The following is a 24,009-nucleotide window of genomic DNA, read 5'->3' on the forward strand; positions in this document are numbered from 1 at the left end:
ATTTCGCAGGCACAAAAAAATTGTTTTTAACAAAGCATTTTAAGTTAGAAAATTTAAGAATGCAGTTTTAAAGTGTTGTATGGCATCTAGACTAGATGAAGTGTTAGTGTTTGTGCAAAGAAAGCAACATTAGAAGTGTGTAATTGAGTGCTGCGTATACAGTTGGCGTGTTGCATTGGTGTTGGTGTCGCTTACATACCACAAACAAAACAAGCGACATACGAAGGCGATTGAGCACAAACCGCATTCCAAGCATTTGCAGCTAAAACACCATCAATGTAAAAGGTCCGTTCGATTTGGTATTTGTTATTTGTACCTGTTTTAATCGTGAATGCGTTTTTGCAGTGAAGCGCCATGCATCATCATCATCCGCCATTGCCTGTTACCGCAACAACAACAGCAGCAACTTCCTCCTCACAGCAGCAGCAACAGCAGCCTCAGCAAGCGCAGCAGCAGCAACCGCAACAGCGACGCCGCAAAAAACGACCCAACTACGGTACACGTACTGTGGAAGTGCGTCGTGGTTACAATGGATTCGGGTTTACCATATCCGGCCAGCAGCCGTGTCGTCTGTCCTGCATCAACAGCAACTCACCTGCTGAACAGGCGGGATTGCGCGCTGGTGACTTTCTAATCTCAGTCAACGATTTAAATGTGTCCAAGCTGCCGCATGAGACTGTGGTGCAGCTGATTGGAAATTCTTTTGGCAGCATTCGCATGCAGATTGCGGAGAACTATTACTCGGACAGTTCGGATGAGGAGAATGCCAATGCCACGCTGTTGATACAGCGCAGCGCGCGTGGCCAGCTCTTGGCTGCTAGCCTGGGTGCTGGTGTGCGCAACAAGCCGCGTTTTTTGCATCACAAATCTAAGATGCATCGACTGCGCAATTCACCGCAAAAAAAACCGCCGGAGTCGCTGGAGCAGGCGGAACAACCATCCACAGCAGCTGCAGTGGCAACCGATCAATCCACGCTGCGACCTGTGTTGGAGGATACACCACCATTGGCTATTGGCCTGGGCAATAAATGCGCCGCCGATGTGGCCAATGTGAGCGCCATGGTGCGTGCTGTGGGCAGCGCCGCATTGGAGTATCGCGTTATTGTGGGCTATCTGGGCACCATTGAGATGCCCAAACAGATTTCGCACAGTTCCAAGCTGCAGACGGTGCGCTCATGCATACGCAAGCTGCGCCAGGAGAAACGCCAACCAACGATTGTGCTTATGTGCATTACACCGGAGTGTTTGCGCCTGCAGAGCGCCAATGGCGGCACCTTGGCCACCTATGCTTCGGCTAGGTTGAACTATGTGAGCTCGTCGTCGGAGAGCGAGAATCGCTTCTTTGGTTTGGTCACCAGCGCTGTGCACAACACTCAGATCGAGGAGGAATACGATGTGGAGGATAAATCGAATGCAAGCGGTGCTCACATTAGCATTTCGCATAGTTGCCACGTTTTTGTCATCGACACGAAGCTAATTGAACATGGCCAGCACTTGGCACGCGCCCATGAGTATCGATTGCAGTGCACCAGGGATCCCATATCGCAACTGTGCCTGGAGTTTCCCAACAACTCGGAGTATGTGGTCAATCTCATACGCAGCATGTACACAATGCGCATTCTGCCGCCCGCGAGTCGCAGCCAGCAACCGGATTACGAAGCTGGCGCTGCTGCAGCGGCTGCTGCCCACTCGCCACAGCCCTCGAATCACAGCGAGATTTCCACCACCACCTCGAATTCGGACTCGGGCATTGGCTTCAATAATGATTGCACCAATATATCGGATCGCATTCTGGTTGTTGACTTTGCAGGCGCCGCTGCTGTGGCTGCCCATGGCTTGGCACCTGCTGCCTGCCCGGCGCCTGCGCGTCCCTTGGGCATTGTGGGCGTGCCCGACAATCGATTGACTGTGCGCGCCATGCCCGATCCGGATCCCAAGTCACCGGCCGCCTCCTGTTCGCTGCGTCGTCCCAATTTGCTGGCCAGCTTCAATCTGATCAAGAGTCCCGCCACCAATTTGACGGCAACTCGCTCCTGCGATGATGTGCTGAATCTGCTGGTAGACGACGAGGCGCCTATGCTGCCTGCGGTGGCATCCATGGACGACATTTCGCTGCACTCGACGGTGCTGTCACAGGATGAACCCACGACGCATCACATGTTTGTGCATCCAGCCGCGTGTGTTGCACGTGGCAAGTCACGTCGCTCGTTGCAGCCACAAGCGGCGCCGCTGGAGCCAACGCCCTCGAAGCTGAGTGCTCAGGTCTTTGGCAAGCCGCGTTCGCGTCAATCGCTAGGCTTTGAGGCCATCGATAGCGTTCAGTCGCCTGGCTTGGCTGGCTGTTGTGTCGATCAGCCCATGGACACCTGGACAAGTCTGCAGAATCTGCACAAAGCGGCTAAGCAGATGGCTGGGCTGAGCACTTCATCTTCGTCCACACATTGCCTATTAGAAGCTACCAACAGTGAGCCGGATCTGGGGGTAAGTTCAACTTCATTTATATTGCTTTAGTGGTTTAATATACCCCACCCTGTAATTTTAAGCGCGTTTCTTTGCTTTTCACCCACTGTCCCGTTTTGGATAGCATTGTTTACCTGGACGTTTGCTTGTTGTTACCTGAATTTAGCTTATCGTAACCATTGCCGCTTCCCCTCGTGCTCTCCTTCTCCACTACTCTCGCTCTCTCCTAAGTCCGCCCTACGATAAGCGACCCCAAAATACTCCACACATATGCATTTAATGTTGTGGTATTGGTGCTTGTGATTTACTTAGTGATACCCGGTCTGAAAAGCATTTAAAAGAGCATAACATCTTGGTGGGAATTGAAAGATTTTTTAAAACTTGTTCTTGATAAAATAAAAAACTATTTTTTAGAGCGAAAGTTAGCTAAGAATAATGGTAAACAATTTTGTTACTTAGAAGAATAGAAAAATCAATAGAATACAATCAATACAATAATACAATATTTGCCACTAGGTGCCTTGAAAATAGTTTTGATCCTCGAAAAAAGTGAAAAAGTCTTTATAATCATTTGTCATAATATGTAAATCAATTCACATCAAGCAATAACGTCAATGATTATATTCTTAGTTACGGTATTTTAAAAATTAATCATTTTAATGATTTCATGATCAAATTGATTAAATTTATTAAATTAATCATAACCATTTTAATATGACTTATAGTAATTCAATGAATTAATAAATAACGTCAAAGAAAATTTATGAATTTATTTATAATCTAAAATCTAAACCTTATATGGATACTTTCTTTGAAGAGAATAATTTCTTTTGTGAATCAATTCGTTTTGCGTTGATTTGAAGTGCGTATTATTATTAATATCGCATAATGCTATAAATGTTTTAAATAGGGAGAACTTTACTTGCTTAGCTTACAGTTGATCGTTTTTTAGTCTACCGGGCAACGTCTAGTCGAGCAGTCTCGTCAACGGCTTTCTTAGTTGTTGGAATTGAGGTATTGGCAGTGGGAACTCTACCGACTGGGAAACTGGGGAACTGCCGCTCAGTAGTCGACGCGACGCTGCTGCCATAGGTGTACTTAACCGTATTTAGAGTGTCGCCTGCTCGCTGATCTCCCACTACTTTACATTCTGATGGGACAGCCTCTGCTTCTGCTGTAAGCGTTGTGTCTCCTTCATGTACTGATAACAACAACAACAAAAAAAAAAAACGGATATCGCACGTCGCTCTCTCGTTCGTTCGCTGCTATAAATAAGAGCCCAGTGACGTCACACATAGCAGACGGCTAGGCGACACATTCGTGCTGACTTCGACGTCGATGTCGACGATGGCAGCGACCGAGGACCGAGCTTAATTCAATCTAAAGCAATTAATGGGGAGCAAAACACACACAGAACACACAGAACACAGCTCAGCTCACAGCTCGTCGTCGTCGTCGTCGTCTGCTGACCTTTGCGTGCGCGCTTCGTTTTGTTGTTCTCCTCCCCAAAACTCACCTCGCTCGCGGTACCGCTAACTATACAACCCTCCCTCCCCTCATCATCAGCGCATTGATTTGTCGTTTGATTCGATTTCGATTTTTATTTTATTTCTGATTTGGCAACACGCGATTTTTTCAATACTTCAACTCAAGTCGCAGGTCGCGAGTCGCGTTGTGTTTTCACTTTCGCTGCGCTGTCGATTTTCAATACACATATACATACTATATATTTCACATATTTTTTGTGATTTTGTAAAACGTAAATAAAAATTAAAAAACAAAACGGAACGTGAACAAAATTAAACCATAAAAAGTTCAACGCAAAAGTTCAAGTGGCCAGCGAACGAATTGAATGTAATTTTACATGCATACATACTATATACGCTATAAGTATATAAATAATAATAATAAATTAACAATAAGTGCCAGCAAAATACAAATATCAAAAGCATTAATGCCAAAAATGTCGTTCCGAGGACTAGCCTGTGGTCTCTACTCGGAGGATAAGGCGGTAAGCATTGTTTTTTTGTATTGAAAAGTATAAAAATTTTATAACTCAAGGAAAAGTATAAATCCCTGACCTTTTGTAAATATCATGGTGACTAGTTTGAGAACATGTGTCAGATATTTGCTAGCTTGTTTTATTATTATTTTGTTGTTATGCTTGCTTGCGTTTTAGTCACCCCTTTAAACAATACCCTAGGAATGTGACGATATCATTTACTGATTACTCAATTCGTGTTAAGGCTGATGGCGCATGTTTACTTTAGTCTTTTCTATCGCAAACGCAGACACCTGCCTTGGCCATTGACTACTATTATATATATATATGTCATATATATATTTACCCAATAGATAATGCATTCTATAACTGTGATAGATACCTCCACTTATACACAAACTAATTGCATTGATATGAAAATAAACAGCGAGATTAACACACACTTCACAAATTAGCTAATCAGCGTCATATAAATATAGCTACTAAATATACAATCAGTTATAATACTCAAATTCTAGGTAAATCACAATTACTATTCACTTCATAAAAACTTCTTTCATATCTGGTTGCTGTGTTATTTTTTCACAAAGCTCGATATTTGATTTGTAATCGAAGTATTAATGTAAGTTGTGAAGACCACAAAAAAATAACACATTTATTGATGGAACGGGACATTGAACTGAATCATGACAAATTTGTGTTATTAATTGTATTTATAGAAGAGTTTGAGTCCTTGAAAATTCTCTTTAATTAAATTTTTGTGACTATACATTTAATTTTGTATTAATCTCCTTTTTAATTGTTTAAAATTATGAGCAATATGTTTTAGTTGATATTATTAGCACATTTACAATAAGTTCTGCAATCTGGTGGTTGTATCAAGGCCCCCATTGACGGCAGCAACTGTTGCTTGTAACCACATTCTCTTAATCATGCCATAAACTCAGTGCTCGACTATTCGAGTCTCTAACAGGTTGTTCCCTTGACCTTTTTTTTTTGGCGGCAATCTGTCGCTGCAGGTGCAAGTGGCGTCGTGTTGCATAAAACAACCCTCGTGCCACAGTCAGCTGCAAAAGAAGCGGCGTGCTTATTTGAGGTTGCTGCCTTCCTTAATGCTATTCCTTTCCTTCCCGACTCGCTCCAGTGACCAGCGGCATCGTCATGGGAATTGCACAGGTTCTTTTGGTCAGGTTCTTTGGCTGGTTCTTCTAATTCAAGCTTGGTGTGTACTTGACTGCAATTATGAAACGGTATGCCACAAGAGTTTGGCTTGGCCTTACCACCGATTTCCATAATGTCGTAACGTATTTGCCAGCTGACGCTTGTGGGAAATTCGAAACCATTGCAATGTGCTCACCACGTACAAAGTCAACTCCAGTTCGAGTTTGTCTCTACATTGTTATTATGCTTCGGTTATCTGACAGATACGTCAAGAATTTCATGTTATTGCGCGCTCTGCAATTCACCAGTACAAGTATTTCTCTCATTCCGTCCGCTTATCACGAACTGACCAAAGGGCAATCACAACAAACAAACGAAAACAACAAAAAAAATCATCATACAATATATATTATATACATTGCTGACGTAAATTGGCGTTTCCCGCGATTGCTAAATATGAAATGTTTCTTACAATTCAAATGTTTGGTCTACCACAAGAAGGTAAATGTTAAACACATATCTAACTATATAACTATTGATTTATTTGCAATTACAAGCTACAAAAAACTGTGATAGTTATTAAAAGATTTCCTGAAATATTCCTAAGAAGAAGATAAAACAAGTTCCAACTATAAAACTATACATTTATGTGCTAAATGCGAGCTACATAAAACTTTCCTATTTTCTCAAAATTTTCCTGAAATATTCCAAAAACAATCAAACAACAATTTCATGAAACTTTGAGAATTTCAAAAACTCAATAAATAAATTCCACGTGCAATTTCAAAAGCTTCTAGCAAACAGGTGGAACATATAATTTTTAATTTAAACATTAATATAATATATTAAAAATACATATATTTCAATTTAGTCACTCTACAACAAATAGCAAAGTCTGTTTCGCACTGTAAACACAACAAAAAGTTCCCAAGTGCGTCAATAAAATGTTCGCAAAAATGTGTTAATAATAAAACCTTGGAATCCAGACCCAGACATTTCAATATTTCCCTCCGCGACAACTTCGCTATGAGATGCCCTGCCAAATTATCAATTAAAAACCAAATGCTGATAATGAAACATCTCAAAATAGCATGGAAAAAACCAAAAATGTATTTTTAAAAGATTTTTGTGTATAAATACCTGCATAATTATTATTGCAGCGTCAAGAGCTTATCTCAATTAGTTTATTATTAATAGTTTAGCATGTTTTTTTTTTTTTGACGCAATCATTGTTGTATTCGGATTTTGAGTGAGGGATTTCCCGAGTTATCTTTTGGGGAATTTTCATGGTTCATGCTAAATTTACCCTTGGTAAATGGTGAAAGTGTTTATTAAGCGTACTTTTTTATAAAGTATTGGAGCTTAAGGAATAGGGTTTAATTACTTCTCATTTTCGTAATGCAATTTACATGTTATTATCTACAATAATTGGTATTTCAACATTACTTAGTCATTTACTTATGCATTCAGTACAAAGTAATTATCACTGCTATTGTATTCTTGCCAGACATACCCTAGAAATACCCTACGTTATGCTTAATTATGCTTCTGCTGCCCTGTCTGACTAGAGTCAAAGTTATACTCGAGTGTGCTCGACTTTGAGATACCCGAACAAAAGCAAAATATTGCGGTATTATTCTCAAATATATACCAAAATAATATACCACAGAAATACTAAAAATATATACCTAATGGTATATTTGGTATATTGATATGGTACTATATTCAAGATGTGTGCAAAATATACCAGATCGTCAGCCAAGGCTATTAAGATCCATAGAAAATAGGCGTTTTTGCCCATACAAAAGTATTTCTTTAATAACTTTGAAAATTTGTATCTGATCACAACCAAATTTTCTGGAATCACAAAGATTATAGTTATTATTGTATATATAAAAATTCAAGCTTTGCAGACGGCTACATCGTCTCGGTCATTGATGAAGATCAAGAATATATATACTTTATAGGGTCTGAGATGCCTCCTTACATATTTTCCTAGCGGCACAATGTTATAATACCCTTCTACCCTGAGGGGTAGCGTGTATAAAAACGCTGAGGAGTGTAAAACAGAGAAAGAGAGAGAGAGGGAGAAAAACACCTGACGCTGTCTGGCAGGGGTTTCAGTCTGGCTTTGTACCTTTGCTATTGAGTGCCAAGTGACTAACGTACAACAACAACAACAAAGTGATCGAGAACAAAAACAACAGCAAAGTGATCGACAACAACAACAAACTGTTGTCTCTCAGTTACCAACGGCAACGATTAAAAACGCGCGCACGCGCTCTTTTTTTGACTTGTGTTCTCCACTTACTCGCTCAACAGCTGTCACAGCTGCTGTAGTTGTTGTTGTTGTTGTCGCTTCTGAGCCAAGTTAACAACAGCTCCGCGTAGCGTTAACAGCGATCACAACGCGTGAGTCAGTCTTCGAGCGTAGCTCGCATGAAACGCATCGAAAAACGTTTACAAAATTGAAAATTGATTAAAAATCAAGTGTGTTTATCTCTTTAACCCCGAAAATGTAAATACAACACGCATAAATAAGTGCTGAAAAATAAGAAAGAACAAACGCAAATCCCAAATAGCAAAGCTAAAAATAAAACGCTCGAAAAAAAAAAGAAGTGCAAAATACACAATGAAAATATTTGCGATTTTATAAACTGATCAAAACACACACGCACACACACACACACACAATCTTACACATCTTATAAGTGAAACTATGCTCCAAAAATATTCCCTGAGGTCGTTTTGTAAAGATCGAAAGATCCGCTTCGTTTTTCGCCCCTCGCGCGACGTCACTAAAAATTGCGTATAAAATCGCGTACGAATCGCGCTTAAAACGCGCGCGATTTATGGCAAAGGAAAATAACAAAAAAAAAGCAACGCCAAATGTTTTGTCTATGACGTGTCTGTACTTTCCCGTGCCAGACGAATTTAAAAAAGATATATATTTTAATATATATAAAGAAATATGCGTTTGTGTGTGTGTTGTTTTAATAAACTTTACTGAGAACTCTTTTATGAAATGATTATAAACATAAAAGCCAACTGTGCAAATTAAAATGCAAAGTATTCACAACGTTTCGCCAGTTTTAGCCAGAATTATTGCTGGGGCTCGCTCTTGGCCTGCTAACTGATTAATAACCAGGCGAATGAACGCCGCTGCCTTTAATTGATGGGCCAGCCAAACATGAAAATTCACCGATAAATTTCCACTTAAAACAATCGTTGTTGCCTTTTCCATTTAAGTGCCCAAAATAGCTGAGGAATTCTACGGAATTTGTTAAGACTCTCAAGAGGGATTTCCAAGTTAATCCAAGTGGGAAGAATGAAAACATTCGCATATTCACATATTTGTCGCTCTTATTCATTGAATTAAAGTCGTGACTTGTCGCGATCGTTGCCGCCTGCTAATTATACAACAATCAAAGTTGATATTTGTTCAACTTTGCTATTCAATCGAGCGTTCACTATGATGCAAACACACACCTTTGTTGCCCCACGATGACGATAATGATGATGTCGATACAGAATAACATTTGATCTAGGTGATTTTATCGTGTAGACACTCATTCTTATAAGTGAGAATAATATTTGTTCTACAATGATTTTGTAGGCTTTCTCATAATATTTACATATATTCCTCGTTTGCTTTTAGCGCTTATCTAAACATGTTTTCTCATTTAGGTTTCATTTGCTTTCATTTTTATCTCCAGTTCATGTTTTTTTGGGATTTTAAGCAAATTGGGCCAGGGTCACGTTTATTTTGGGTTGCTTAAACATTGATAAGCTCTTGTTATATGGTTTATATTTTTCTTAGCTTTTTAGTTAATTGCCTTAGCGGAAAAGCCGCCGTTGTTTCGGGCCATTTAACATAGTTTGGTATGTGCATAAATATATCGCAGAGGCCATCATTTGCGCCACCAAATGCTCAGTAATTAAACTGATTGAAATGGGTATATTAAAAAGAAGAGAAATATAGAGAAATAGAAGACAATTTGCAAATGGGAAACTAATAATTTGGCACACTTAAAGATAATTATATGCTTAATGGATTCTGAAAATTTCATTACGATTCAGTTTTTTCAAAATTATATTCTTAATGGATTCTGAATATTTCATTATAATCCATTTTCATTTTATTTCATTTGTTGTATCTTTTAGAAACTAGTAGGTATTCAGCTAATGTAACCTAATTTGCTTTAAGTATACTTTTAGAATTCAATTCTCAGTTCCAAAAATCCAAAATATATTAGGCGGAAATTAAACTACATCTTAAAGATAGTACAAATCATTTTCTAGTTGCCAAGGTATCGAACAATTCATCCTGAGTCTGTGCTTCATTAAAAAGTAGTTATGATTACCATTTAGACTGTAACAAACTTTAACTCCTTTAAGTATCAAAGGTTCGTTGCAAAACTACTCTGTTTACCACTTATTGTTTACAGGGTAGCTGGTCATTATTATGGCTGCGTTAGTATTTCATGTGCAGCCTAAATATTTCAACAACATTTTTGCTGTCTTTGCCCCAAAAATGTGTGGAAATATTTCATGTTGTTCAGGTGCAAAAACCGAGAATAGATTCCGCAAGCAATTACGTAAGAAGAAGAAGGTGGCCCCCCTTCATTAGTTCCCTCTCTCTAGTTTCTTTCCTCACTTATTCGTTTAGCTGACGCATCGACTTGGGTCGTAATAGGAATGACAATCTCCCTTGATGACTCTCGAGTTATGCAAAAAAGTGTAGAACTTGACATTTGGCATGCGTTGCACGTACCGAGATCAGCAGATCAGCAACTGAAAAGAAAGGTGTAGCCATAAAAGTTGCCGCAATAAAAAGAAAATGCGAAAATCGTTTAAAGTCAGCGTCATGAGCAGCGTCATTGAGTTCACTGCTGCTAAAAGTCAGTGTCTATATGTTATGTCTCTGGTTGTTGTCTCAAGTGCGTCACGCAGGCGCCTTATGCAGCACGTACGCTAGTTGCTGCCACCTGCCCCCAAAAATTTGCCACATTTATTCTATGTGTATATACATATGTATTGAAAGGCGAAAAGTTTACCTTTGCTGTGGTGCTTCGCTTGGGAAATTCAGTTAGCCGCGAGCAGTCGAGGAAAACGCACGTGGAACGTTGCGAGAAAACTTTGCATTTTAATTACCATCGAAACGCGTCTAAAAACAATTTGTATATTCTGCCCACAGTTGAAAGAGTGTGAATACCAAAAAAAAAAAACTAATAAGAAACAAATAAAGTGTGCGCGTCATGAACCAACCGAGCAGCAGCTACAGCAGCGCTACAGTGAACACGCCACATAACAAACCGAAAACAACAAATCGCAAAAGCGAAGACAATCAATCCATTGCCAGCATGGTGGAACGCTTTGTGCAATCGCTGGGTCAACTCAACGACTCTGGCAGCTGCTTCGACGCCAGCTTCGAGATCAAACACATACTCCAGAGTCCTCGCCTCATGGCCGAGGCGGTGGGCAACTCTCCAGCTGCATCAGGACGCCATCAACGCCATCGCTGCCTCACCGAACTCGATCGCGAGCAAATGACGCATTTTGTGCGTGAATTTGAGGCGCGACAAGCTGCCGGAGCCTCCACACCCAAGGCCAAGTGCATGTCGCCGTACATCTGTCGCAAGGCCAAGGAGATTTATCGCAGCGCCAGCGGCAGACGCAGTGCATCGCCACAGATCTGCATTGAACCCGTGGTGGAAGAGGAGCAACAGCTGGAGGAGGAAGCGGAGCAGCAGTCAGAGCAAGAGCAGCACACTCAACGCAAATCTGCCGAGGCAGAGGATCTGATGCCACCTCCCATGGCATTGGCACGTGCTCAGGCCGAGCGACGCAGTTGCCGCAGTGCATCACGTGTGCTGCAATTCTTCAGCTCGGCGACGAAACGACGCAGCGGCAGTCGTAAGCTTAGCAGCGACGTTGAATCGCTGCCCAGTCGAGGAAGTTCACCTGTTTTGCTCCGCATAAGTCCCAGCAAGCAGCAACAGAGTGAGGAACAGGATCAACTCGGTTGTGTGCCTTTGGCGAGCGCAGGCAGCGGCTCCGATGAGGAAGATGGAGAGCACGACGATGGCATCAGTTCGGCGAGCTCGAATCTGACTTCGCAGTCGGGTCACAGCTACAACAACAGTCGAAACATTTCGCCGGACTCGTCATTTGAGATGCATGCCCCATTGCTGCCCAGTTTCAAAGTGACGCCACCGCGTGGCGTCTGCAAGGCGGGCAAATCGGCAGCCAGCGAATTTGCCAGATTTCTGCGAGGTTCTTTCCATGCCAAGCGCGCCTCGATCACGAGTTTGCGACGCTCGTTGAGCGATCCGGATGCACTGCAGCAGCTGGACTTTAGCAAGCCGCCGCCGTTGAGCGAGTGCAGCAATCTGATGATGCGAGTGAGTCACTTTTAGACAACGAATGAATGATGCTCATGAATGAATGAATGCTTGAATGCATTTCGATCAAGCAGATGCGTTCCATTAGCGATTAAGCACACTCACGATTTGTTTACGTTTAAGCTTCTCAATTGTTCACGGGAAGTTGTTATGCGCTCTACTTTTTCCTCTATAACGAGTATTATTAGTTGGTGGCAAGTGTATATTTTGGGCAACAGATGAAAGAATATTGAGCGAGTGTCGCGCAGTCGAGCAAACTTGCATTGTACCCTATATATTAATTTGTTTATTTACGTGCAAGTCATCTTCAATCATTTCGATCTCATATTCGATTCTCCATATGGCAGCAGCAGCCATAATATCTTCAGCAATCTTATTCCCTGTTCCTAGTAATCGACTGTTTACTTGTTTACTTGGCCATCATTTTGGATGGATTTATTCAGCAGAAAACTTGACTAGTTTAGCCTAGACTTAAATACATTTTATGTGTACACACACCTTTTACTTTTAGTTTATTGAGCAATAAAAATCACAACCTGTTTTTCTAAATACAACACTCCAAAGGTTTTCTATTTCTCTCGCGTGCCAAAAGCTTTTCAAAGTTCTGATTTATGCAAAACTGAAACGCAATTGTAAAATTTATAGTCTCAATTGTGTAAGAATCGCGTTATTTATTTGGATAATGAATAGATTGAATGCATTTTGCCGTCAAATACTAAATATATGGCATATTAGATCACCTTAACTGGTTTGTAGATAGGGAATTTAGCACACATAGAGTCTACCAATAGAATAATTTACGCTCCCTTTAACTGTGAAATTACTAAACAATTATTGAAATAGCCTACAATTGTTATCTCAGCTAATGTTTATTAGTTATATTATATCACATCCCCTTCGAATGACCTAGAAATGCAATAAACCTGAGTTATCATCAATTTTTATTGTTAGTTTGTGTAAATATTGATATATAACATTTGTATTTCCATGTTTAAGTAGCTAATTTGAATGGGAAGAACTGACAATAATGATGGTTTATTAAATAACACTTTAAGATGTTTTAAAATCAATCCAATGACTCAATATTAGATATATGGCAACAGACGGAAAGTCAAATAAATATAAAAAGTGAATTAAATCGATTGTAGACAATTTTAATTACCTTAGAAGTGTGTACAATGTATGCAAATTGTGGTATTGATATACCCTGTCGTTGCTGTTACTTAAAGTAGTTGCTTTGGCATTAGAAGAAAATAAAAACTAATCACTAAACTCAGACTAAAGTTTGTTCTTCCCCAATCAATAAAAGCGTTCAAGCAAGTCCACACTCAATAATATATTTCTTATCCAAGTAAAGGGTTCAAGCAAGTCCGCAACCAATTTATGTTCGATTCTTCTCATCCAAGTAAAGGGTTCAAACAAGTCGATACTCACAGCAACTTTTGTGTTGTTCGCATGGAAGCTTTTACAACCCACACTCTCAATTGCTGTGCACTTATTACCCCACCCACTCCACAATCCCATAGTGTCTGGCAGTTGATCACGCTCGCTTGCTATTGCATTTAAATTGGCACTTTGGTATTTATGGCGTTTGCCTTTAATGACTTTCTAATTGTCGAATTTGCATGGGCGACGCATTCCCCATTTCACTTTCTCGCTGTTTGCTTTGTTTCTACTTATGTGTTTGTGTGCTCCCCCACACCACTGTTTTGTTTTGTTTTTGGGTATGTGGTCAGCCCACGTGAATACGTGAATGGCAAAAAGATGAGACCAGTGAGTCAGTTTGTTGTCCACAATAAAGTGAAGTACCCTCTCCCTCTCCCACACACTCGCACTTTCAGTATGATCTCTCTTGCTTGCACTCACGCTGTAAATGCCCAGAAACGTCATTTAAGAATTCAACTCCATAAACTTATGTAAATCAACACACAGAACACAAATTATATGTATATGTGTGTGTGTGTATCTTCCGCTTTAAAAGAACGCCTGATCGCTCACAACGCATATGACCCGCATTGGCATCCACAAAATTAACAAAAACCAGCAACAACAATAGGAACAGTGGGCAGCCGCATGCCGGATATTTAATTTAATGCCGCCGTGCAGTCAGCACAATTGCCAGAGAGAGACAGACAGAGTGGGAGGGAGAGAAGCATAATTCTTAGCTCCCAAGTAGGCTGCGATTTTGATTGGTAGCTGCTGAAACAGCTGGAATTGGAATGTGGAATTGGAATCGAGAGCGTGATGCGTAAAATGTACAACACATTTTTGCTAATTGACCGCGCTAGGAAAAGAATGCGGCGGTTGCATTAAACAAATCATAAACAAGTCGAAATTTATGTGCTGTATCTGCTATATTATTATGTTATACTCTTCAGCTCTGGTCATGTGGTAAGCGCCACGCGTGATCAGATCACTTGTGGAAAATGTGGAAATTGTTGGCACCCCTCTGGCTTTCTTTCTTTCTTTGCTTTGGGGCTGTGCAAAATACGTTAATTTATCAGCGAAATACGCAACAGCAGCCCGCATCTGTGTTGCCGTTCTTCTTGCTTTTGTTGTTGTAATTGCTTGGCATTTTAATTATTTCAATTGTCTAGCTCTTTGTTTACTTGGCATCGGAATGGGCGCTTTTAATTTATTTGCGCCGCATTTGGTTATTTTTAGCACAATTCATTTATGTACTCGTTCGGTATTTACTACTTGCAACATTTCTTCCATTTTCGCGAGTTCATTAAAATATCTGCTGCATACTTATATGGGCATCGATTAGTTTTGTTTTCGTCGGCATCGGCAAACAAGAATGTTTTATAATAGTACAGCTTATGGCTATAAATTGGTAAACACAAACACACACATAATTAACAAAACAAACAAAATGTCTTGGCAACTAAATTAATTGCTAACGTCACTAAACGTTTAATTAGCCAACCAGCTGCCCACCATATAAAACACGAACACACACACGTACACATCTGTACGTATTTACGTACGCATGCCCAACTTGATAAGGCGGCAAGCAATCAAGTGCGACAGAGAGAGAGCGCACCCACATTTCTCACATACAGCTGCGCACATGTGTGTGCGTATATGGAAATTCATTCATAAGCAACAAACGAGACAAACACCAACAACAAGCCAAAAGAGCAGCCGGTGTCAGGTAAATAAGCAATCGCAACAACAGCAAAAAAACAATGAGCCACAACGAATGGAATATAGCAGCATGAAAAACGGCAATAACAACAACAATGGCACTATGAGTAAGCAATAAACTCGAAACACAAAACTCACACACAAAGGCAGCTGCATATGCGCCCAGTTCGAAATTCGAAAATGAGAGAGCCGGTCCGGATCGCATCGAACATGTGCGCATCAAACAAATTGGTTGCAATGCGCGAAATACTTTGACAACATAATAGTAGGTGTGCCCACCCCCAATTGTGTTGCACTCAGCTGCTCCATGTGCTCGCCTGGCTTCAGCTGCTTTCTGCCCGCGTCTAGCACATCTTCTCAGCGCCATATTTAAGAGTTCCTCAACCCGCTGAAGTTTGTTGCAAGCTGACTTCGTAAATGTTCGCTGAGGTTTGCGTTGGATTTGGTTTGATTGCTGTTACAACTGATTGTTTGTGTATGGTTGATCAGCAGCTGGTTGCGCACAACAACTGACGATGTCAGTTACTTTATACACGTTGGGGCTACGAGTCAGAGATTCGAGACAGAGACGAGACTCGGTTCGAGTGAAGCGTGCGAACGTTAACTGAACGCAAAACGGGGGAGGGAAAAGTGTGTGAATAACAACTAAGCGAAAAAAATACAATTGAAGTAATTATAAAGCCGACAACAACAACGACAACAAGATGATTATAAGCACAAATAAATAGCAATCGAAAGTGAAGAAAAAGTGCAAAGTTAGGTTTTGTGTATTTTGTGTTGACAAAAGCGGCACGTTTACGCTTTCTCACTCGCACTCACACATATGCAAATACACACACACACACACACTTATGCACACCATTGAAATTTCGCAAAACAGCGACACGCCTTTGGAATACCTAAAATAATAAAACGACAAAACAATAAAAGAGTTCCCCAAAACTTAAATCGAAAAAGGCAAAGAGATAAACAAAGCGAGGGGCCAACAAGATTCCAGCCACAACAACAACAACAACTGGGCGTGTGCGTGTGAGTGTGTGAGTGAAGTTTGAAGTGATTATGGTTAGTTAGTTTTGTTGTTGTCATTAGCATGCGTAACACAGCAGCCTTCTTTAAGTACGCGCGACGTGGTATATGTATGTGTTTGTATGTGGGTTCCGTTTCGTTCCCTTATAAGTACACGCAATTGCAATTGCGAAACTCGCTGTCTCGCTCTTGCTGTTGCAAGCCTTGCAAACGACAGAATGCGGAGATAAGATTCGATTTCGAAATTCTAATCAGCGAGTAATATTCGCTCGTTCGCTCTCTCTCTTTCTTTGTGGATATGGATGGATTGTTGGACGGAAAGTCAGCATATTTCTGTGAATTTGTGTCGCAATTCTGCGAATTATCTGACAAATGGCTAAATATATATTTGGGTCGTCACTTTTGATAAATGTACTACGCAACCATAAGCGAGTATTTCTTTGTTTGTTTACCCAGAAAATACCCCCTCACATCCCCTGCCTACGACTTCGTCACATAGCTTCTTCTTTGTCGGCCTATCTACGAGTAGTACGTGATATTTCAACGTAATTTGACACTGGCTATTTCTAGGTATTTGCCTATAAGCGGATTATCAGCTACACACAACTCACAAATTGTCAAGTATATCATTTATCTGAGATACTTTTGATACCCTCTCTCATTGTGCGTAACAAGTTTAAGTAGGCTTAATCTTGATTTTAATCTAAAACTCTTAATTTTGAATGAATTGTGGTAATCTCTTAAGAAACTTCAATTAACAAGTCTATATTTGTGATTAGTATTAACAACAAAGTCAATTTATCTATTTTTTCTTCCGTCTGGCTGTCTATCCATGTATATTATTGCTTATATCTCGAATATTATAAACGCTAGAGTCAAAAAAATTGGAATGCAAATTCCTGTATTCAAATGGGCAATTTGAATTATTTAAAGTTTTGTTTAAGACCTTTTTTTCCCCAAGAAAACCTATTTTAATAATAAATTGTCTACAGGGTAACTCTTAAGTCCAACACTTGAAACTAGATCGCTGTTACTTGCTGCATGATGAATCGCTTCCTTTCGTCTTAGCTTAAGTTACACAAAAAAAAGTCGCGCTAATTAAGTGACACAGTCTGGAGAGAGAGAGAGGGGTGGGGAGGAAGACTTCTCGTATTACCCGTTCTTGGGCATATCGAATTAGTGCATGTTTTAACGCTTCTGCCTTTGGGACGCTGATGATTAAGTTATGAGGAGCCACCCAAAGACAAGAGATTACGCCTGATGGTAACCCGAGTCGAGTCGAGTCGAGGCAACTTCATTTGCTCGTGGGACTTTTTTTTGTGTCTTCTTTTTATTTGCCGTAGTTTGGTTTGCTTGTTGTCTCTGCATCGAGCCATCATCGGAGTCAGCGCAATGACTTTTTAGCTAGCAACTCGATGATGGCTTTAATATGAAGAGGCAGCAACGCAAACACAAAGAAAGGCGACCACAATGGAAACGCTGGCTGGCAACGTGTAAATGTGGCACCGGAAAAGTGTCCATGCTCAGTGTCCACTCAAGCGTGCGGCACCACAAGAAAGAGGGCGCTCTCTCAGCAGAGCAGAGCAGGGCGTGGCACAGACACATTCACAGTTGGCAATCAACCTGTTAAAGTGTGAGTCTGTATCTGTGTGTGTTTGTGTGTGGCAATTTGAATTGTTGTTCGGCTTCGCTAATTTTTCAATTTTCCATTTTGATTTCCATTGCATTGCACATTTATGTTTTTTTATGTGTCTGCTGCGCGTCGTTTATGTCATTTATTTATTTTAATTATTTACTTTGGCAAATTGTTCATTTCCTACTTTATTTATCGAGTGCGTTTCCCGCATTTTCCCTGCACCCTTTCGACTTCTATTGTTTGGCAATCAACGCTGATTTATGCTCGCTTTTCTCCCTCTCTCTCTCTTTCTCTCTTTGGCACTCGCTCACTTTCTCTGCCTCTCTTTCGCGCCATGCTGATTTTCCCACATTCGTAGCACTTCAAAATGTTGCAAGTTCCCCCTTTTTGACCCCTCTAAACTGCTGTACTTAAAACTCTCCCCTCTTTCCGTATGCATTTGCTGCTCTTCTCGCTGACCCAATTTCTATGTAAAAGTATCTGTATCTTTGTATCTGTATCTATAACTATAGCTGCCTGCATTTTGTATCTGCAGCTGAATGTGATAAGCCAGACAGCTCATTGTTTCGACATTTATTGCTGCCTGCACTTTAAGATCATTGCGTCATTTTGGATAATCCTCAATGAATGTCACTTCCACCAAAAAAAACATGAAAAATGCTAAGAGATAAGGGTAAAAAATTCTTAGAAGTTGTCAGATAAAAACGTTATTCATAAATTCTTATTGAATGAAGCATAAATTAAGTTGTTGAAAGATAAAGATTTAAGCTTTATAAATACTTTTAAATTCTCAAAGAAATCGAACATAAATTAATTTGTTAAAAGATAAAGATTGAAGCTTTTTAAATACTTTTCAGTTCTACAAGAAAACGAACATTTTACAAAAATATTAATTGCAATTTCACCACGAAAATTTCAGTGGTGAAATTCTGAATATTGTATATAGAAACGTTCGTTCAATCATGCAATTAATTGTGCTTTATTGACGAAATGCTTTCAGCTTTAATTGTATTAAGTGAGCGCAGAGGTCGCCATATGATATCAATGTTCCTTGAGTTTAAAAATATCGCAAGTCGAGAAAAACAAGAAAATAAAACATCTGATGTGTTGAAACAAATTCAAGATCAAAGTTTGCTTATCGAAATGCCGATGAAATTGTAGATTGTAATAAAAAACAATACACACGTTTGTATATGTTGTGTATGTTTGAATATATCGTATTTCGTATCTCGACTTTGTGGCGTGACCAATTCGATTTGATGATTACAAGCCTATTATATTGGACTGGACTGAACTGAATCCAAAGTCATCTCATCTCGTCATTGAAACACGCGCCGCGGAGGCATCAATTGGTTTCTATTAATGAACGAATTGAGCGAGGGGATTATTGTTATTGCCGACCGGAAATATGTTTTAAATTTCTCTTTTGCCCAGTCACACAAACATACTCTAAAAGATACTGTATCTATATGTAACCATATGCGGATATTTATAGAGATATATTTGTTCAGTTTATGCGAAACTTGGGCTTAGAAGCAGAATTCATTAATCTCGCACAAACAAAGCATCATTAAACAAAAGCGACGGTGGGAAATGCACAGAGCACAAAAAGATTGACCATTTGTTATAGAGAATGCTCGACTACCTTATACCCTGTACTGTAGTAGATGTAGTTGTATATACCTCTTACTTGTAATAGAGTTTTGTTGCCGCAGCGTGATTATCAGTAAAGTTCAACAAATGCAACATTAGCCGTCAGGCAGCCCCAGAAACATCGACGACGACGACGACACGACACTCATCATCATATAGAACACACACAGATACAGATAAAGATACAAATACACACACAGTTGCAGCTGTGCATAAAGCCGAGTCTTTACAATTTGTTCACACAATTAGAATGGAGCGAAGGAGACGCAAAACAGAGAAAGAGAGAGAGAGAGGGAGACAGAGACACGAAACAATCGTTAACAACTGCTGGCCGCAACATGCGTCAGCAGAACACACACACTGGCACACTCACTTGCCACATGTGTTACATGTAAACAAAATTGAAGTAACTTCAAAATAAATATAATAAAAAAACCCAAGTAGGAAAGCTACGGTTAAGAGTGCTTGACTTTGATATACCCGCTAGTTATTTTAAAGCAAAAATTGGGTGCATTTATAACATTATCTCTTTATCCTCCTGATTGACTAACTGAACTAAAAACTTCCAACCTAAACGGTAAATTCTAGAAGCCTCTAACTTTTACAACTTGCGATAAGAAATTATTTTTTAAAATTTCTGTTTATACTATCATAAATTACTATCTAAGATTTTAGCTGTTTTCAATGGGTTTTTTATCCATCATTTTATTTCATCGCTTATAATTCAGTGACTAATGACTTCTTTCTTAATTATCTTCACACTGATGAAATATAAATGATCTTTAGAAATTTGAGTTGGATTTATCAAACCATTAATAATTCTTTTACTCATTAGTTCTTTCTTAGCTTTGTTCAGTTATGAATGAATGAATAAATTTGTAACACTTTATTGGTCTGCAATACTAACTTCCTTCAGTTACAACATTTCACAGTTACCACAAATATTATGACACCCTTCTAATGCTCTCCCTACCGGGTATCACGAAAAAAAAAAAGTTCAAAAGTTTATCGTGTCGTCGCCTGTCGTTTGGGGCTTGGCCGTGATAATGACAGTGCCGCAGTCTATCCAGCAGTCAGTCAGTCAATGCGTCTCTGTCCATTAGTCAATTTGTACTTGTAAATTGCCCATGAAAATGAACTGTGAGGTAGTTGAACTCGTAGTTATGCAGTGAATATGCTTAAAATAGTTGAGGAGAGTTCGTGAATCGGCAATTTGAATCTTCACTCAAGACTTACGCTCTCACTTTCTATTGCCCCGCGCTTGCAATAAATTGTAATTAGCCAACTACTCGTATGCTTGCAATTAAATTATGATTTGCATACGTAATTTCAATATTAATTGTATGTATTTCCTTTTGCTCTCTCTCTTACAGAACCGCGCCCTGCCCTCAAATGCGTCGCCGTTCCGTCGCGCCTGGGGTCAATCTTCCTTCCGCATGCAGCGCGCCTCCGACAAGGCATCGAAGCCAGCGTCAACAGCAGCAACAGCAACTGGCTGCAGTCCCACCGTGCGTCGCTCCGCCTCGATGAATGCCTCCGACAATGATGTGTACCTCAAGACATTAATGCTCGACGAACAGCTGAAGCCAAAGTCATCGTCGCAGTCGTCGTCGCCGCCACAATTGGCCCTCTTCCAGGTGCCACAGATCCTGATGACGCCGGCACCACCATCAAGCATCATGGTGACCGCTAGCGTGGAGTCACAATCGGAGCCAGCGACCGCGCAGCCAGAGCAACTGGGTCCGAGCGGTTGGGGGACTTCGTTTGAGCGCATGCTCCAGGATGCGGCAGGCATGCAAACATTCGCCGAGTTTCTTAAGAAGGAATTCTCCGCGGAGAACATTTACTTTTGGACCGCCTGCGAGCGTTACAGATGCACCGAACAGGAAGAGGAACGTGTGACACTGGCACGTCAAATCTTTGGCAAGCATTTGTCCAACAGCAGCAGCGATCCGGTCAATGTGGATTCACAAGCGCGCAATCTTAGCGATGAGAAGTTGGGCAGCGGAGCAGTGGATATCTTTGCGCCTGCGCAGAAACAGATCTTCAATCTGATGAAATTTGATAGCTATCAGCGTTTCATACGCTCCGATCTCTACAAGAGCTGTGTGGAGGCGGAACAGAAGCAGCAGCCGTTGCCCTTTACGGGCGCCGATCTCGACGAGCTGCTGAAGACAAATTTTCACGTAATGGCCTCATCAAAGGTAAGTCTTGAAGTGAACTTTGCCTGATATTGAAACTAACTTTCGTTTCGCACTTGCAGCAGCTAAAAAAGTCCGCAAGCAACGCAGAGGATCGAAGACGTAAGAGTTTACTACCCTGGCACAGGAAAACGCGCAGTAAATCCCGCGATCGCAGCGAAATCATGGCCGACTTGCAGCAAACGCTGATGCCAGCGCCGCCACCGCCGCCGCCTCTTTTGGCGCTGCTCACGGGTGGCGCCAATTCGGTTCAGAACTCACTGAGTGACTTGCACAGCTCGCGCTCATCGCTGTCATCGTTCGACGCCGGTGCAGCAGCTGGACCGGCTCAGGGTACGAGTGCGGACAGCGTGTGTTCGCTGTGTCGCGTCATACTGACCGATGGCGCCACAACCATTGTGCAAACACGTCCCAACGAAACAGTGGGACAGTTGGTGGAACGTTTGCTGGAGAAACGCAATCTGGTTTATCCATTCTACGATGTGGTGTTCCAGGGCAGCACCAAATCCATCGACACACAGCAGTCCTCGCAGCTGCTGGCCGGCAAAGAGGTGCTGATTGAGCGTCGCGTAGCATTCAAGTTGGATCTACCCGATCCCAAAGTTATATCGGTGAAGAGCAAACCGAAGAAGCAATTGCACGAGGTCATACGACCCATTCTCAACAAGTACAACTATCAAATGGATGGTGTACAGGTGCTGCTGCGCGATACACAAGCGCCGCTGGATCTGATGCAGCCGGTGACGGTGGCCGATGGCCAGCGGCTGCAGATTGCCTTGCTCAAGCCGGATTTTCAGCTAAGCGGCGGCAGTAGCATGCCGCCGAAGCATAGTAAACCAATGAAACCGCTGCCAAGTGCGGCAGCGACGACAGCAACAAATGAATCCTCGACACAACTCGACGAGCTGACCAACAAAATGTTTAACGAGCTGCTGCAAAGCAAAGCGGATGCGGCGGCTGCCACACAGAAGAAGCCCGCCGATTTGTCCTCCATGAAGTCGAATGAGGTGCCGTCGGAGAGCTCGTCGTCGCTGTTCGAACGCATGCGTCAGCAGCGACAGCAGCGTGAGAATAGCAACATTCCAGGCAGCAGCAAGCTGCCCAAACTCAAAAAGAAATCCACAAGCAGTCAACATTCCGAGGAGCTGTCCACGATAACAACCGGCAGCTGTGCAACATCGTCTGTCGATCCCAAAAAGCCCATAATCGCCAAACTAAAGGCAGGCGTCAAGCTGCAGTCCACGGAGCGAGTAGCCGAGACCCAAGGTGAGTGTGGAATTCACAACTTCGTTTTGATCTTTTACTTATTCAGTTTTGTATGTGACAGATGAACTACTCGAGGGACTGAAGCGTGCGCAATTGGCGCGTTTGGAGGATCAGCGCGGCACAGAGATCAACTTCGATCTGCCCGACTTTCTGAAGAACAAAGAGAATCTCAATGCGGCCGCGTCCAAGCTGCGTAAGGTGCGCGCCAATTTGAGTCCCGTGAACAAGGCCACAAGTCCCACAGATGCGCCACAGCCAGCACCACGTTTGTCCATTACACGTGGCATTCAACCATCGAGCGTGTCGCCCATGAAAGTGGACGCGGAGCATGAGACTGAGCTGACAAATGATGCATCGTCGGCGGAACTACAGGAATTTGCCAAAGCACCGCCACCGTTGCCGCCCAAGCCCAAGGTGCTACCCATTAAGCCATCGAATTGGGGCGCTGCTGCTCAGCCGACCACAACAAGTGCTGGCAACTACAGCAACAAATTCTCGCCCGCCAAGCATCACACATCGACAGCGACATCACCTTCGGCGAAAGCTGCGAGTCAGGCCGCCACAGCTCTGGCTTTTGGCAGTAGCAAGCTGCCACTGGAGATGCAAGGACGAAAGTCCCTTGAGCAAGCGGCGAGTACACGTTGCGCCTATTTGGATGAGCCTAGCAGCAGCTTTGTTTAACTCTCCGATCGGACGATCAGCGATCATTGTACATACTATATTTAAAAATGGCACAACGCCTCCCTCTATTATTTATTAACATTTGTATTAAGTACTACGTGTGCAGTCCTTTCGCTGTTGTTGTCAACCCACACAAAAAGCACCATGACGAATTATCGCCTATTTATAACTACTAAGCTTTAAGTCTAAACATAAACATATTGTATAAATAAACACCCTACATACGTATAAAATTAAAATGAAACTATTTTTTCCTTTTCAAATTGGTCAAATAGCGTAATTCCGTTGAATTCAAATTCGAATTTAACATACGTTTCGTTTAAGTTGCTTTCAAGCTTAGAACTCATTCATGAACGCACTCAATGTATG

The 24,009-nt window shown here is 41.5% G+C and overlaps 1 protein-coding gene across 5 annotated transcripts; it reads left to right on the forward strand.

Annotated features, from left to right (window-relative positions):
• The first annotated feature begins 3 nt into the window (after window positions 1–3).
• On the forward strand, window positions 4–23,884 carry LOC132784411 (regulator of G-protein signaling loco). Of its 5 annotated transcripts, XM_060790016.1 has the most exons (5): window positions 4–285; window positions 346–2,481; window positions 20,866–21,696; window positions 21,756–22,959; window positions 23,021–23,884. In XM_060790016.1, exons 2-5 carry the CDS (start codon window positions 355–357, stop codon window positions 23,638–23,640), a joined length of 4,782 nt encoding a protein of 1,593 aa, XP_060645999.1. In that variant the 5' UTR covers window positions 4–285; window positions 346–354; the 3' UTR covers window positions 23,641–23,884. The 5 variants fall into 5 exon arrangements, with proteins under 5 accessions (XP_060645999.1, XP_060646001.1, XP_060646000.1 ...); XM_060790018.1 differs by lacking the exons at window positions 4–285; window positions 346–2,481 and adding an exon at window positions 4,369–4,471 and having other exon boundaries at window positions 23,021–23,881; XM_060790017.1 differs by lacking the exons at window positions 4–285; window positions 346–2,481 and adding an exon at window positions 10,737–12,027 and having other exon boundaries at window positions 23,021–23,883.
• The last annotated feature ends 125 nt before the right edge of the window (window positions 23,885–24,009 follow it).

Source organism: Drosophila nasuta, chromosome 2R (assembly GCF_023558535.2).
Source record: "Drosophila nasuta strain 15112-1781.00 chromosome 2R, ASM2355853v1, whole genome shotgun sequence".
NCBI lineage: Eukaryota > Metazoa > Arthropoda > Insecta > Diptera > Drosophilidae > Drosophila > Drosophila nasuta.